Source organism: Marmota flaviventris, chromosome 1, assembly GCF_047511675.1.
Source record: "Marmota flaviventris isolate mMarFla1 chromosome 1, mMarFla1.hap1, whole genome shotgun sequence".
Classification (NCBI taxonomy): Eukaryota; Metazoa; Chordata; class Mammalia; order Rodentia; family Sciuridae; genus Marmota; species Marmota flaviventris.
This window is the reverse complement of record NC_092498.1, coordinates 215,418,243-215,432,420: the sequence shown is the minus strand read 5'-3', so window position 1 is coordinate 215,432,420 and position 14,178 is coordinate 215,418,243. Positions and strand designations below refer to the sequence as shown.

General features: G+C 60.2%; 1 protein-coding gene across 1 annotated transcript in view; it reads left to right on the top strand.

The window, feature by feature from the left end:
- Positions 1 to 13,654, top strand: part of Cers4 (ceramide synthase 4) — a 28,280-nt gene extending 14,626 nt beyond the window's left edge. Inside the window, exons 2-11 of the mRNA XM_027954945.2 lie at positions 6,484 to 6,657; positions 8,814 to 8,931; positions 9,776 to 9,894; positions 9,968 to 10,025; positions 10,264 to 10,314; positions 10,588 to 10,680; positions 10,884 to 11,012; positions 11,320 to 11,426; positions 12,960 to 13,116; positions 13,213 to 13,654. Of these exons, the coding sequence (XP_027810746.1) occupies positions 6,485 to 6,657; positions 8,814 to 8,931; positions 9,776 to 9,894; positions 9,968 to 10,025; positions 10,264 to 10,314; positions 10,588 to 10,680; positions 10,884 to 11,012; positions 11,320 to 11,426; positions 12,960 to 13,116; positions 13,213 to 13,389 (1,182 nt within the window). The 5' untranslated portion in view covers position 6,484 and the 3' untranslated portion in view covers positions 13,390 to 13,654. The remainder of the gene's footprint in view (positions 1 to 6,483; positions 6,658 to 8,813; positions 8,932 to 9,775; positions 9,895 to 9,967; positions 10,026 to 10,263; positions 10,315 to 10,587; positions 10,681 to 10,883; positions 11,013 to 11,319; positions 11,427 to 12,959; positions 13,117 to 13,212) is intronic.
- The last annotated feature ends 524 nt before the right edge of the window (positions 13,655 to 14,178 follow it).

Here is a 14,178-nt window from a genome sequence, read left to right as displayed (position 1 = left end):
TCACTGGGAAGTCAAACAGCATGAACCTTGTAAGTTGAATAGCACGTGCAAAGGCCCTGAAGCACGTTGAGTTGGAAGTCCAGAAGTGAGCTATTGCAGTGAATCAAACAGGGAGGGGGAGGCCAAGAGTGTGCCTAAATATGAGAGGCCGGGACAAGGCAGAGCCCCAGACTTAGGGCCCTCCTTGGGGTCTTTGGGAGGGAGCAGCACGGTAGTACCCTGGGGCCATCTGCCTTTCTGCAGAGTGCTACTGGGGCTCCATCTGGAAGGGACAGCCAGGGCCCAATGCAGAGGTGGCTGTGGTTATCTACAAACAACCCCTTTGCAGCACATCATGTGTTACTGCCTGGGCCTCAGGCCACGGGAATCAGGTGACCCAGGCAGCAAGCCCGGCTGAGGAGGGAGGGGGAGCATGCGTTGGGGGCAACAGAACCAATTCCCATTTTCTTGATCTGGGCAAGTCCTGCCTTCCAGCTGGACTGAAAACAAAACCAGCCTCTGTGCACAGTCCTGCTCTTGGGGTGGTACTGGGTTCCTGGGGTTCAGGGAATCCCTGGGGAAGGGCTCACACAATCTCAGGCCCCCCAGGACCAGGGGAGAGATCAGCTCTTCCCACCCCCGTGCCCTGTGCGACACAAAGCCCTAGTCTCTCTCTCTCCCTCAACCCAGGGATATTTTTAGCCACTAAGAAGGATTATCAGCTGCCACCCAGGTGCCAGGGCAGGGCTGGGAGCCGGGCCAGGAGGCTTCAAAGAACAGGCAGGCTGGGGGACCAGGGGCAGCCGAGGTGTGGGGATGCTGGAGCAGACACACACACACACACACACACACACACACACACACGACCTGGAGGCCACCCCGGGTGCAGCCCAGGGGAACACAGGAGGCTTAGGGAGGGCTCCCAAGCTGTGTGCGGCCACTTGGATGCTGGGGACCACCCGGCCAGCACCTCCCCACCCCCATCATAGCCACTAAACCTCCCACTGCCCCCCTCCCAGGCATCATTCCCAGCCTCCCCCATGGAAGGGGCCACTCTGGGTCCCATTTTACAGATGATGACACTGAGGCAGAGAAGCCAGGTCACCTGCCTGAGGTTGCACAACTGGTGAGTGAGGCCAAAAGCAAGTCAGAGGTGACACCTGCGTGGGTGTTTGTAGGTTCTCAGCCACTGCCCTTGACCCCCTGGCCCAGAGCATAGGGGACCTGGCCATGATCACTGTACAGATGGGTAAGCAAGGCCCAGGGGGGCAGTGTCACTGGGAAGAACTAGAGGAGCTGGGGTCCCAAAGGTGACAATCTAAGGGGACTAGAGCTCAGGGCTCTTCCCTCAGGAGGATAATCTGGGTCTTTCCTGCCAGGGACGCCCAGTGACAGCCATGCCTGAGCCCCTCCTGCATGCCAGGCCCTGCCTGGGTCTTCCTGTGCAGGGTCTGGGGTGGGGCACGGCTGGGAGTGCCTCAGGAGGATCCTGAAGCCCTTGAAGCACTGGGGACAGGACTGCAGTCTGCTGGCTCCAGACCCTGCTCTCCTCTCAAACCACAGCATCACTTATTTATGCATCAAGAAAGGAAAGTGCGGGCCTGGGGTTGTAGCCCAGTTGGTCGAGCGCTCGCCTCGCGCACAAGGCCCTGGGTTCAATCCCCTGCACCACAAGAAAAAGGAAGGAAAGTGGGCAGGGACGGGTGGGTCGGGGGCAGGGCTCCTCCGTGAGACCTCTGCTGTCATGGTTCTCTGGCTTGGAAAGTGTGTTTCTGGTCCCCTTTGTGACTTTGGACGGGAAGGGGCTAGGCCTGCTGCAGGTGGGAGGACTGGGTTTGAGAACGACGCTGCCTTCCCCACCCCAAGCCTGGCCAGTTCCTGACCTCACGGTGAAGGAGGCAGAGCTGGGGAGGTGCTTTAACTGGACAACTATGGGCACGAGGTGGTTCCTCCAGGAGATGGGGCCGACTGAGCAGGGCTTTGGAGGATGCACGGGAGTTTTCAAACAGACCGGGAGGCATGCGGGCTCTGAGGACAGAGGCCTCACCTCCTTTCCCACTGTTTTGTGTCCCAGCGCTCAGCACAGTGGAGTGCACTTGTAAAAAGACGGCTCTGTGTGCAGGGTCATGCAGTGCCTGGCGTGGGTTTTGAGGCTGGGGGTGTAAGTGGAGACCTAGAATCATGGGCAGCTCAGGGTGGCTCCATGCACCAGGGACCCCAATCTGAGAACCCTCAGGTTGGGGCAGAATCATGGAGCTGGCCCGGGACTCCTGGGATCTGGCTGCAGCTCCCTCTCCTTCTGCACTCGGGTCTTTCAGGTGGGTGGGAGAGTCCCTTAGAGGAGGCTGTAGAGGGAGGCTGTAGAGGTCCCCCATGGCCTTGGCTGTGCCCATGAGGCTGGGTCCAGGCGCGGCTGGGGGCGCCAGGCAGGGCTGGAACACTGTCAGGTGCAGGATGAGGCAGGCTGCCAGTCAGTGATGACAGCCGGCTTCTCTAGAGAGATCAGCCCTCTGGCTTTTGTCCTGGGTCTAGACTAGCCACTGTCACACACCCGCGATGCTTGTTAGCTGCTGACTTCGAGAGCCCCCACAGGATGTCCAGCACGTCACTGGCGCCTCAGTGACCTGGTTCATCGCAGCCCCTTCCTGGGGACCAGCCATCCACACTGGTCTGAACCTCGGCCCCACACTGACCGGACCTCCCTGCGCCCACCTGCTCCCATCCTGGGCCCCTGAGTCTACCCCGCCTCCTGTGTCCGTGGGGACACCGAGGCCCTCCTGCTTGTCTTGTCCAAGGCAGAGCCAGCTTGTCCCCTGACGCAGCCCACTCCTCGGGTCCCTGGCTCTTCAGTCTGGAAGGCTGGTTTCGGGCAGGGTCACAGCGAGGGCGCAGACGGAATCGGGCTGCAAATCGGCTGACCTTGAGATGGGGGATCATCCTGGATTAGCCAGGAGGCCAGTGTTGCCGGAGTCCTCATGGAGGACAGGCAGGGTCCAGAGGGGAAGTCGCTGGAGACCGGGAGCTGCGCCCCCCACCTACTGAGGGCTGTGGGGCCGCCAGAATCTGCAAGAGGCCGGCGGGGAGCCTCCTCGGAGCCTTCCGGAGCCCCGCATTAGCCCAGGGAGACCCGTTTTGGACTTCTGACCCACAGCACCCCGGATCCTAGATTCTGCGTTGTTTAAAGCCACCAAGTTTGTGGTCTCTTGCGAGAGCACCCAGAGGGAACCCGTCGGCGTCACAGGCTGACTCCTGGGTTGGGATTTCCAGTCAGTAGCGATGCCCGTGTGGCGGCGTGCTCTTGTGCAGCTCCGGTCCTTTCTGTTTCTGGGGGGCGTGGGGGACACTGGGGGTCTCCCCAGGCCCTCACGCACACTAGCATGTACTCGGCCACCAAGCCTTTTGGTTTCAGTGTTTATTTGTGTTTTCTTTTTTTAGCTTTTTTTTTCTCCCTCTTTTTGCAGTGCTTGGGGAAGGAACCCAGGTCCTTACACATCCCAGGCACCGAGCCACCATCCACAACCCTCAGTATTTTAAATTTTATTTTATTTTTGCTGATGTTTTTATTGTTTGCAGTATTGGGGGTCAAACCCAAGACCTCATGAATGCTAGGCAAGAACTCTACATGAGTTCATTTTTAATAGACAAAAACTGTGTGTGTGGTGACTGGGCTCAGTGGCACATTATCCCAGGGACTCGGGAGGCGGAGGTAGGAGGATTGCAGGTTAGAGGCCAGCCTTATTAGTTTAGCAAAACCCTGTCTCAAAATTTAAAGAAGGGGAGGATGTAGCTCAGTGAAAAAGCACCCCTGGGTTAAAAACCCCAGGACAAAAAGAAACATGTATATATTTGTAGCGTGTATACATTGTGCAATGGCTACATTAAAGCACCTAGGCATTATGTCACACGGGTACCTTTTTGTGTGTGCTGAGAACACTTAAAGTCCACTCGGAGCAGTTTTCAAATATATAATACATTGTTACCGTGGTCACCATGCTCTTCAAGAGATCCTTGAGCTTACTCCTAACTGAAATTTTGTATTCTTTGACCGCTGCCTCCCCACCCCTCCAGCCCTCCCCCCCGGCTCACACTTGGGCCTTTGCTGAGGCCTTCGGCTCTTGGCCCTTCCTCACCCCAGATTTCTCTGCGTCTAGACCCTTCTCACCACCTCGCTTCATTGGGACAGTCCACAGCACCCCTTCGGGGTCCTAGAGGCCACCCCATGCGTGGCAACTGACAGCCCTAGACTTCCATCTCAACACCAAGGACGACAGCACCTCGCTGCCACTGACGGAAGTGACAGACATGACAGCCACCCTAGCAAGCAGGTTGGCAATTAGATAAAGTGAAGCCCACAGCTGCGACCCCGGGGAGTGCCCCCGAGAAACGGAACACTTCTACCCACGCAGGACACACGGACGTGCTCACGGCAGCTTTGCCCCTAATTACCCAGAGCTGGAAGCAGCCCAGGTGTCCATCAGCAAACGATAAGGAGCCAACTCTGGCTCGTCCGGACAGTGCACAGGAGTCGCCCCATGGACACAGAGGTGCAGAGGAGTCCCAGCAGCAGGACAGTCTGTGGCGTGCAGGACACCAGACACACACATGCAGCGCATGCAGCCATTTATCCGACGTTCTAGAAGTGACAAAACTAATCTGTGATGACCAATATTAAAAGTATGGGACAGAAGTTAACTTTGGGCAGCAGAGATGGAGATTGACCAGGAAGGGACACAGGAGAACTTTCTGGAAAGAATGTGGGTAGGAGGAGATTGGGTCACCTAGGTGCGTAGATTGGTCCAAACTCAGCCACTGTAAACTTGAGATGCATTCCCTCCAGCAAATTTTACCTTGAAAGAAAAAAACAAAGGGTAAGCAAATATTGAGCCCGAGTTAATGATCTGCACACCGAGATGTTTTGGGGGGTGTGGTTTGATGTCTGCTGCTTACTTTGAAATGCATCCAGGAAAATGAGATGAACTGATGGACGGGTCGATGGGACGGACGGGCAGGCGTGCGATGAAGCAGACAGAACAAAATGTGAAGGGCGGATCCAACGGTGGGTTCACGGCATTCACCGTAAAAGTATTTCAGCTACTCTGAAGGGCTGAATTTTTTCATTATAAAATGTTGGGAGAAATGATCCAAATCTCCCTTCTGGCCCCTGTTCCTTGCATGCCCTGCCCCCCTCACCTCCTCCCTGTGTCCCCCTCATTCACTCAACTCAACTCCAGCCACAAGGGAGACCTCCAGCACCCTGAGTTCCACCCTGCCTCAGGGCCTTTGCACCTGCTGCTAATCTTCTGAAAAGCCCCTTCCCCAGGCCCCCTTCCTTTCCTACACTACCCTCTTTTGCCATGAGTCTTGGCTCCTTCCAGGGCCCTCCTTGCTCACTACCTTCACAGCCACCAACTGTGCATTTTGTCTCAGGCTCCATCACACTCTGGTATCTGGTCTTTATGAATCGGTTCACTCGTCTTCTGGCTGCCTTCCTGCAGGGCTGTAAGTTCCACAGGGACAAAAATGTCTTTCCCCCTCCCCCACTGTGTCTAATGCCCAGCCCCAACCTGGCATGAACAGGACAAGTCAAACCGCGGACATCTGTGGCCTGAATGCAAGTGTGGGTGGGTGGGTGGGTGGACTGACAGATGGGAGGATGGTAGAAGATGGCTGGATGGGTGGACAGATGGATGAGTGGACAGACGATTCATGGACAGATGGATGAATGAGTGAACAAAGACTTTCCAACTGGTGACTGGCGCTGTCCGCTCTTGGCTCAAGATCTCGGGAGAGAGGAGCTGCCTGGGTTCCTCAGCAGGTGGGGCCGGCCGAGTGGGCTGCTCACCAGGTGCTGCCCAGCTGCCCCTCAGCCGTCACTCCCCTGGCAAGCTCGGGCATGCGACAGCTCTGCCCTGCTGTGGCCCAGCCTCGGGGTGGATGGCCTCCTGCCATTCCTACTGGGAATCCACCTTCTGAGGAGGGCCTGGAGGGACTCTGGATCCCCTCCGTCCTCTGTCTTTGGGGGTATTGGAGCCGCTTCCTGCAGTGAAGGGCACCTTCCTGACATTTGAGGATTCAAGTTTAAGACCCCAAGTGGCCACTCCCTTGACTTGTGGCCACCATGTTGGCGTCTGAATAGTGGAGAATAATAACCCTGAGGAGCTGGGTTGTGCAGGGTCAGGAGGCCAAGCCCTTCCTACGCTGGGGCAGGCTGGGCTGAGAGGTGGGTATGACTGTCTCTGTTTTATGAATGAACCTGAGGTTTGGAGAGGTCAGGTCACCTGCCTGAGGACACACAGCCAATGTCTGCCCTGACAACTGGCCATGATACACTGTTGGCTGGAAAGGAGGGCTGAGGGTGGACTGTGACCAGGAACCCACTCACTGAGGCCACAGAGGAGCTCCCGTGAGCGGGGCAGGGGGGCCAGTGAGCGGGCCGAGGGTGCTCTTGTTCTGTGGCTCCCGAGACTCAGTGCAGAGTCCTGACCGCGGCACCTGTGTCCGCAGGATGCTGTCCAGCCTGAACGCGTGGCTGTGGCAGGAAAGGCTCTGGTTACCACCAAACTGCTCCTGGGAGCAGCTGGAGGACCGCGATGGCCGGGTCTTCGCCCACCCCCACCACATGCTGGCGGCCCTGCCCCTAGCCCTGGTCCTGGTGGCCCTGCGCATCGTCTTCGAGAGGTGAGTGTCCATGTGCGCTACCTCCGGCCGACCCTGTCACCTGTGTGCCCCTGCATGCGTGGGTCCCCATCTGCACGTGTCCTGGGTGGGACCTGGCTTGGCACCACTTCCCTCTAGTGGCTGGTGGCTGGCTTACTCTGGGTGTGCCCCCACCTTCATGGAACAGGGCTGAGGACCTTGGAGGACATGGGTCTGGCCTTCAGAGATGAGTACAGGGACACCTGCCAGCTCCCTCCCACCCAGGGCCTGAAGCTCCTCCCTCTGCCGTGGGCAAGTCTGTCCGGCTCCACCCCCTCCCCCTCCGCTAGCTCCTCCCCTCCCCCTCCCCTTACACTGGTCCCCCTCATGCCCCCCATTTGCCCCCAACCTCTGGCAGTCTGGTACCTGTTCCCCAAGGATGTGCCACCTGCCCAGATTCCCAGTGACCTGGCTGCCAAAACCCCTGGATTTTCGGTCACTTCCTGCGTGACCAGTGCTGCTGGGAGCCAGGTGCTCTCTCCCCTGAGCACCCTCTCTGGTGGGAGTCTTTGCTCCTACAGCCCCCCCCTCGGCAGGGCCCACAGAGACCCTGCTGCGCTGCAGTCGTGGGCACACAGACAGACCCCCCTGCCAGCCCCTCTCCTGCCCTGGCCCTGCCTGGCTCCCCACCTCCCCAGGGGCCCTCCCAAGCCTGCACCCCACAGCCTCCCCGCCACCCGCCACCGACCGCCTCACACCTGGCTTCGGTCTTGCCGCCTTCTGGGTGACCTCCGGCCTTTGCCCTGGTTCCTCTTCTGTTCCCTTAAGGCTGACTCCTTGTCCCTCCCTGGAGCCAGACCCTTAGCCCTTCTTCAGGGGAACCCCCCCAGAGGTCCCTCCCTTCGCCCCACCCCTGATCCTGGGCACAGGGGTGTCCTGCATCTTGCTTTGTGGCTCCTACTCATGGGGCTTCCTGAGCTCTGGGCCCCTGGACCTTCACAGAGGGGTATTTATCCAGCACATGGCATTCTAGGAGGCCTGCCCATCCCGGCCACTCCCGGCCAGCTCCCGGCCGTTAAGGGGTTTTAACTTGCGCAATCTGATGCGGCTGCAGGACATGGTCCATTTTACAAAAGACTAAATGGACGCAGAGGTCTAGTGACCTGCTAAGGTCACACAGCACATCACCCAGGTCTGGAGGTTGCCTGCCCCCACCCAGCTGGGTCTTGAAGGGAGGGGTCTCAGCCCTCCCACGGGGACAGGGGAGAGTGGGGATGGATGGAGTGGGCGGGCACTGTGCCCAGGTCCACTACTGGAGCCCAGCAGGGAAACTGTATTTAAATAATGGCCTTGCCTGAGTCTCTGTGGAGGGCCGTGGGGGTGGGGGAAGCAGGGGTATTAACTGTTAAAAGATTGAGTCTTGGGTTCACACTTGAGGTATGTCCCCCCATCACCCATTGTGCCACCCTGGGCACATCTCTGAGGGCTTTGTCCAGTTTGCCCATCAGGACAATTGAGCCAGTGATAAGGACTCAGTCCTACACTTGGCAGGTAGTAGGTGCTCAGTAAACCAGCCCCCTCTGTTCCCCATCACAGTTGCAGTGGGGGTGAGGGCCTTGCCAGGCTGCTCTGGGCCTCGTTTCTCCAAATGAGGAGCGATGTTAGGACGCTGATGAAATTCCGGCCCCACCCCGGCCTTGGGGTCCCCCTTGTGGACAATGCGGTGATTGCCCAGGGTCCTCACTAATCCTTTGCCCCAACCTGGAGCAGTGCCCTATGCTGGAGGAGGGGGACTTTAAAGGAGGCAGGCCCTGCTCCTGCCCTCGGGAATCAGGACCCCGGCGTCTGGGGGACAGGCAGTAAGGGACTCTCGACTTGGTTGGGGATGGGCGAAGGTACCTGGGAACCCCACATCCTGAAGATGGTCCCGCTCCTACCCCCCACCCCCACGCAGTCCAGTACAACGAAAGGTTCTGGGGCCCAGCGTGGGAGGCCAGAGCGACAGGGGAGAGTTCTGACCCTGCCCCACGGTTCGCTCGGCTCTGGGCCTGTGGGAGAAGAAAGACCCCCAGTCTCACGCCCTGCTGTGTGCCCACTCCCGGCCCCGATTTCCCGCCTGTAACGTGTTCCCCTGCCACCTCCCCCACGCTCACCCTTCTCTCCTGGGCGCTAACGGGCTCCATGTCCCCTGCACTCAGATTCGTAGGCCTGCCCCTGGGCCGGTGGCTGGGAGTGCGGGATCGGGTCCGGAAGCCGGCGAAGCCCAACGCCGCGCTGGAGAGACACTTCCTGGAGACCGGGCGGAGACCCAAGGAGGTGAGTGCCCGTCGCCACTGCCACCCTGCTGCCCCGTGGATGGTGCCCGGCAGCGGTATGTGACCACTTATTGGGGGCCAGGGAAGCTGCAGTGTCCTCTGGCACTCCAACAAATGCCCAGCCTGCACGCCACCTGGATCCCCTGCTTGCCCGGGAAGCAAAGCCTCACCCCCTCCTCACCTCTCTGGGAGATGAGGTCCCCCCCCCTCCAGCTGGGTGGGGGCGGGGTAAAGAAGTGAGTCCCCCCCCCATCCTGGGCATCAGCCGACACAGCTGCCCGGTGGGCAGATTCTGGGCTGGGAGGAGAGGAGTAATTCTTTCCCCGCTCTTGGGAAGGAACAGAAGTCTGGCTGTGCCTGGGGGTGGTGACAGGCAGCCCTGTGACCGACCTCCGTTCCCATCCATGGAGTGGACTGCTCAGGGGACAGGGTCTGGGGGTGTGGGTCCTGAGAGGGAAGGAAACTGTTTTCCCTGGTAAGGTCAAGACAACTTCCGGAGAGCAGAGAGCTTTGCCATCCCCCTCCCTCGGCAATCTGCTCTGCAGGAAGGATGAGGACAAGCTCTCCACCGCCTGCCTGGGGTGGATGCTCCCGAGCGGGTGTAGGAAAGCCTCTTGGGGGGAGTGCCCCCAGCCTCATCCCCAGTCCCCTTCTCCATCAGTGTTCTGCTGCACTAGGGACGGTGTTCTGGGGGCACACCCATCTCTCAATAGTAGACATGGCTACCTCACAGGCAAGATCTGGGGTTGCAAAGAGGGGGAGCAGAGCCAGGTCCTGTTATCCAGGGACAAGGGAAGGAACACCATCAGGCCTCAGTGGCCCTGACTCCTGACACCCCTCTTCAGTCCCAGATGGCCCTCTTGGCCGCCCAGTGTGGCCTCACACTGCGGCAGACTCAGCGCTGGTTCCGAAGACGCCGGAACCAGGATCGGCCCTGCCTCTCCAAGAAGTTCTGCGAGGCCAGGTACCAGGGCCAGGGAAGGGCCAGGGAGGGGTTCTGTCGGGCAGCTGCCTCATGGGCTTCCTCCCGTCTGCAGCTGGAGGTTCGCCTTCTACCTGTGTACCTTCGTCGGTGGTGTCTCGGTCCTGTACAACGTGAGTACCCCGACTGCGCACTGTCCCACAGGCACCTGCAGGGCCTGGGCTGAAGACCTCCTGGGCACCAGGAGCGGAGGTTCTACAGTGAATGAACCACCGTGGGGAGAGAGGGGCAGAGGTGGAACTAGCCAGGGAAGAGTGGACGGGTCTGCGCGGGAACCCTGGGGAGGCCCTGGCCCCTGGGTGGCAGCTGGTGTCTGACCTTTAGGACCTTGAGACACCCGTTTCTTTGCAGGAGTCGTGGCTGTGGACTCCAGTGATGTGCTGGGAAAATTACCCAAACCAGGTGAGTGGCAAGGGTGGCCACAGGCCCAAGACCCAAACTTGAACAACACACCAGAAATTCTCTGAGTGCTGCTCTGGCTCTCTTACTCCTGTGTTCTGTAGAGAGGGGCCAGGAGTGAGGAGACTCCACAGAACCGCTGGCCTTGACCACCTGCTCACTCATGGGCATTCAGCTGTGCTGGTTTTAAGCAAATGGGGAGGGTCCTGGGCCATGGGCCTGCCAGGTAGGCACCTCCGCTGCCCACAGCTACCCTTGCCGTCCTTCCTGTCACAGACCCTGCAGCCAAAGCTGTACTGGTGGTACCTCCTGGAGCTGAGCTTCTACATCTCACTGCTCATCACGCTGCCCTTTGACATCAAGCGCAAGGTGAAGCCGTGGGGAGGGACACCACGGGGAAGACGTGACCCAGTCTCTGGACAGGGAGCTGGGGTGCCGTGGGCTGCGGCCCCACCACCGGGAGGCCTGGGCTCCAGAGGTCACACGGAACTCCTGGGAGGGCCTGCCCCCAGCCCTAGGGTGGGGCCCCTCCTGGCACCAAGGCTCATCTGGTGACCCGCCGTCTCCTGCAGGACTTCAAGGAGCAGGTGGCGCATCACTTCGTGACTATCGCCCTGATCACCTTCTCCTACAGCACGAACCTGCTGCGCATTGGCTCCCTGGTGCTGCTGCTGCACGACTCGGCCGACTACCTGCTGGAGGTGGGCTGACCCTCCGCACGCCCTGGAGATGAGGCCCCGCCCCCTCACCTCCTGAGGGGTGAGGCCCCGCCCCCCAAGTCTTCCCGAGAAGGAGACCCTGCCCCCCACCTCCCGGGACCTGGGCCCCGCCCCCGCTCCCTAAGAGGGGACGCCCTCGCAGGCTCCCGGGTGGGTGAAACCCGCCCACCCTCCTAAGGCCTCGCCCCTTTTCCGATGAGCGGAGGTCAGCCCTGCCCTGCCCGCCCTGCCGCCCTGCCCTGCGTGCCAGCCTGGGTCCTGAGCGGCGCCCTCTGCCCCCCCTCCCCAGGCCTGTAAGATGTTCAACTACACGCGCTTCACGGTGGTGTGCGACGCGCTCTTCGTCATCTTCTCCTTTGTCTTCTTCTTCACCCGCCTCATACTCTACCCCACCCAGTGAGTCGGCCTCCCTCTCCCGTAGGGGCTAGAGGGGGGCGGGCATGTCTGAACCCCGGCCCGCCTCGCCCTTGGTGCCCTGCCCCGGGAAGAGCTGGAGGTATTGGCTGGATTTTTCCAGGAGGCGGCAGGGAAGGGTGTGCCTGACACAGGGCACAGCATATGCCAAAGCTCAGAGGTGAGAGGGAACTGGGCTCAGGCTTCATCGGGCGCAGCCCTGGACACGAAGTGGGAGGAGGAGGACCAGGACGCAGCTTGCTGGAGTCCTCTACTCAATATTCATGGAGCCCCTCAAAGATGCCAGGCGGTGGGCATATGGCCGGGGCAGCAGTGCAAAGCCGCCTGCCCTCTGGGTGCTGGCAGTGTGGGTGGAAGCGGGCAGAGGGGCAAGGGCGCCGAGTCTAGAGAAGGGGGGAGAAGTAAGGTGCATAGCTGGAAGTCAGCGGAGGGACCCTACGGGAGGGAGGGAGGGAGGTGAGAGAAGGACCGCGCTGACCCCAGACGCGTTCCGGAGGGAGGGAGTGGCCGGCAGTGCCCGTGGCTCGCAGACAGCGCGGGGGAGGAGAGGACCAGGGCCGGGCCGCGCAGAGGAGGCACCGGCGAGCAGCTCACGAGCGCCCTCGGGTGGCTACAGGGGACAGGCGGTGGGAAACATGGGGCCGAGGGCGAGAGCAGAAGCCACTGCATTGGTACAGTGAGGTGGGGGACGTGCAGACTCGGGAGGGCCACCAGGGTCCTGGCTGGGAACCGGCCCAGGAGGAGCTGCCTGGGGCATCGGGCTCCGCGGGACCTATGGAGAGACAGGGAGGAGGCTGGCCCACGAAGGCCCCGTTCTGTAGGAGCCCCCATCTGTAGGAGCCCCCCATCCGCAGTCGGTGACTGAAGACACCAGCCTGGATGGAGCCAGCTGGGGAGCCGGTGTGGACAGTGAGGCCGAACCCCCTGATGTCCTCAGGCAGAGGGGAGCCTGGAGAGACTGGGAAGCAGCAGCCAATGAGAGGAAAACAGTCTCTGTAGCCACTTCAGAGTCTCGAGGGAAAGGGGGGTCACCAGAGGGACAAAGAAGGGTGGAGAGAGGGTGTGTCGCTCTTCCTTGCGTGAGAAGTAACCGGGGATTGGCAGGTGAGCCAGCAAGGAGGCAGGTGAGGGAGAAACAGGAAGAGAGTGGCCAGAGGTGGTGGAGGGCAGGGGGCAGGGCACTCAGGTTGCATCCGAGGGGACGAGGGGCTGGGGCCTAAGGAGATACAAGAAGAAGTGAAAGGGCCGCCTAGGAGCGCCGTGGGATACTAAGCATCCCCTTGGGGCTCATGGTTGGGCAAGGCCCGCTGACAGCGTCTATTGTGCTGACCTAGTTTAACAGGGAGCAGAGGCTGTGTACCCAACGGAAGTGGATAAGTATCTTGAGTCTGGGACAGCACTGGGGAGCCACAGAAAGTTCCAGAGCAAGAAAGACTATGCAAGTTAGGTGTTCCTAGGACTAGGGTCTACAGCAGCTGGTGAGACCCCTTCCTCTCTCCCTCCCTCCTGCTGCAGGATCATCTACACCACCTACTATGAGTCCATCTTGGACAGGGGTCCCTTCTTTGGCTACTACTTCTTCAACATGCTTCTGATGATGCTGCAGGTGTTACACGTGTACTGGTTCGGCCTCATCCTGCGCATGCTCATCAACTTCTTGAGGAAGGGTCAGGTACATTGGGCAAGGGTAGCTCGTGTATGCCTCTGGGAGCCCCCATCCCAGCCTGGCCCGGCCCTGCCCCAAGCTCCTACCTGCTCTGTTCCCCAGATGGCAAAGGACATTCGCAGTGATGTGGAAGAGTCGGACTCCAGTGACGACGGGCTGGCCCCAGAAGGTTTACAGATGAAGAACGGGATGACTCGCCAGCCCAGGGCTGCCCCAGCTGACGGCCCTAGAAGCCGGGCAGCCGGACGGCTGGCCAATGGGCACGTGCCAGGCACATAGCCTGCCAAGAACTGGCAATGAGGGGCTGCCCCCAGCACCTTGGGTACTTGAGGTGGCTGGACTGGCAGCCTCTGAGCCAACTCACAGGGAAGCCCGGCCCCAGATGGGCCAGAGGCTGATGATCTGTCTCCAGCCCCTCCCCTCCCCCTCCCTCTGGGCACCTAGACAGAGCCAGAAGGCAGCCAGAGCCACATCCAGGCTGCACCCTGGTGGCCGTGGGGAGCCCTGGATGAAAGAGGTCCAATAAAAGCTGAACGGAGCTGAATTCTCTGCCTGAGAACTTGGGTCTGGTGCAGCTCCCTGTCCTTCCGTAAGATCCCAAGAAGGCCACCATCAACCAGATCCTCACTGCCACCTCCAGGGGACCCAGGGGCATGGAGGTGCAGCTACCCCAGGGCAAGGCCACCACCTTCCACCCTGGGCAGTGCTCAGCCAGCTGCTCACATCTGGCTTACACACTGGGCAAACTAAGCACAGGAAGCCGCAGACTTGCTTAAGGTCAGAGTCCAAGCAGGAGGTGGGAAGGGAGCTTGTGCCTGCAGCCCTGCTCAAAGCCACCTGGAGACTCCCTCGGGCCAGTGAAGGAGGTCTGGGTGGGGGTGTAAATTCCCACAGGCTTCCCAAGGGTCAGCCTAGGTGAGATCACTGTCCCCTCAGGAGCTACACAGGAACAGGGTACCTCTCCAAGAGAGGCTGGAGGACCTGTGTCCCACACCCCAGAAACAGCCACAAAGTCCACATGTGGTCAGCCTCCACTGCCCTCAGGGACGCACCCAAGTGGAGCTCAGT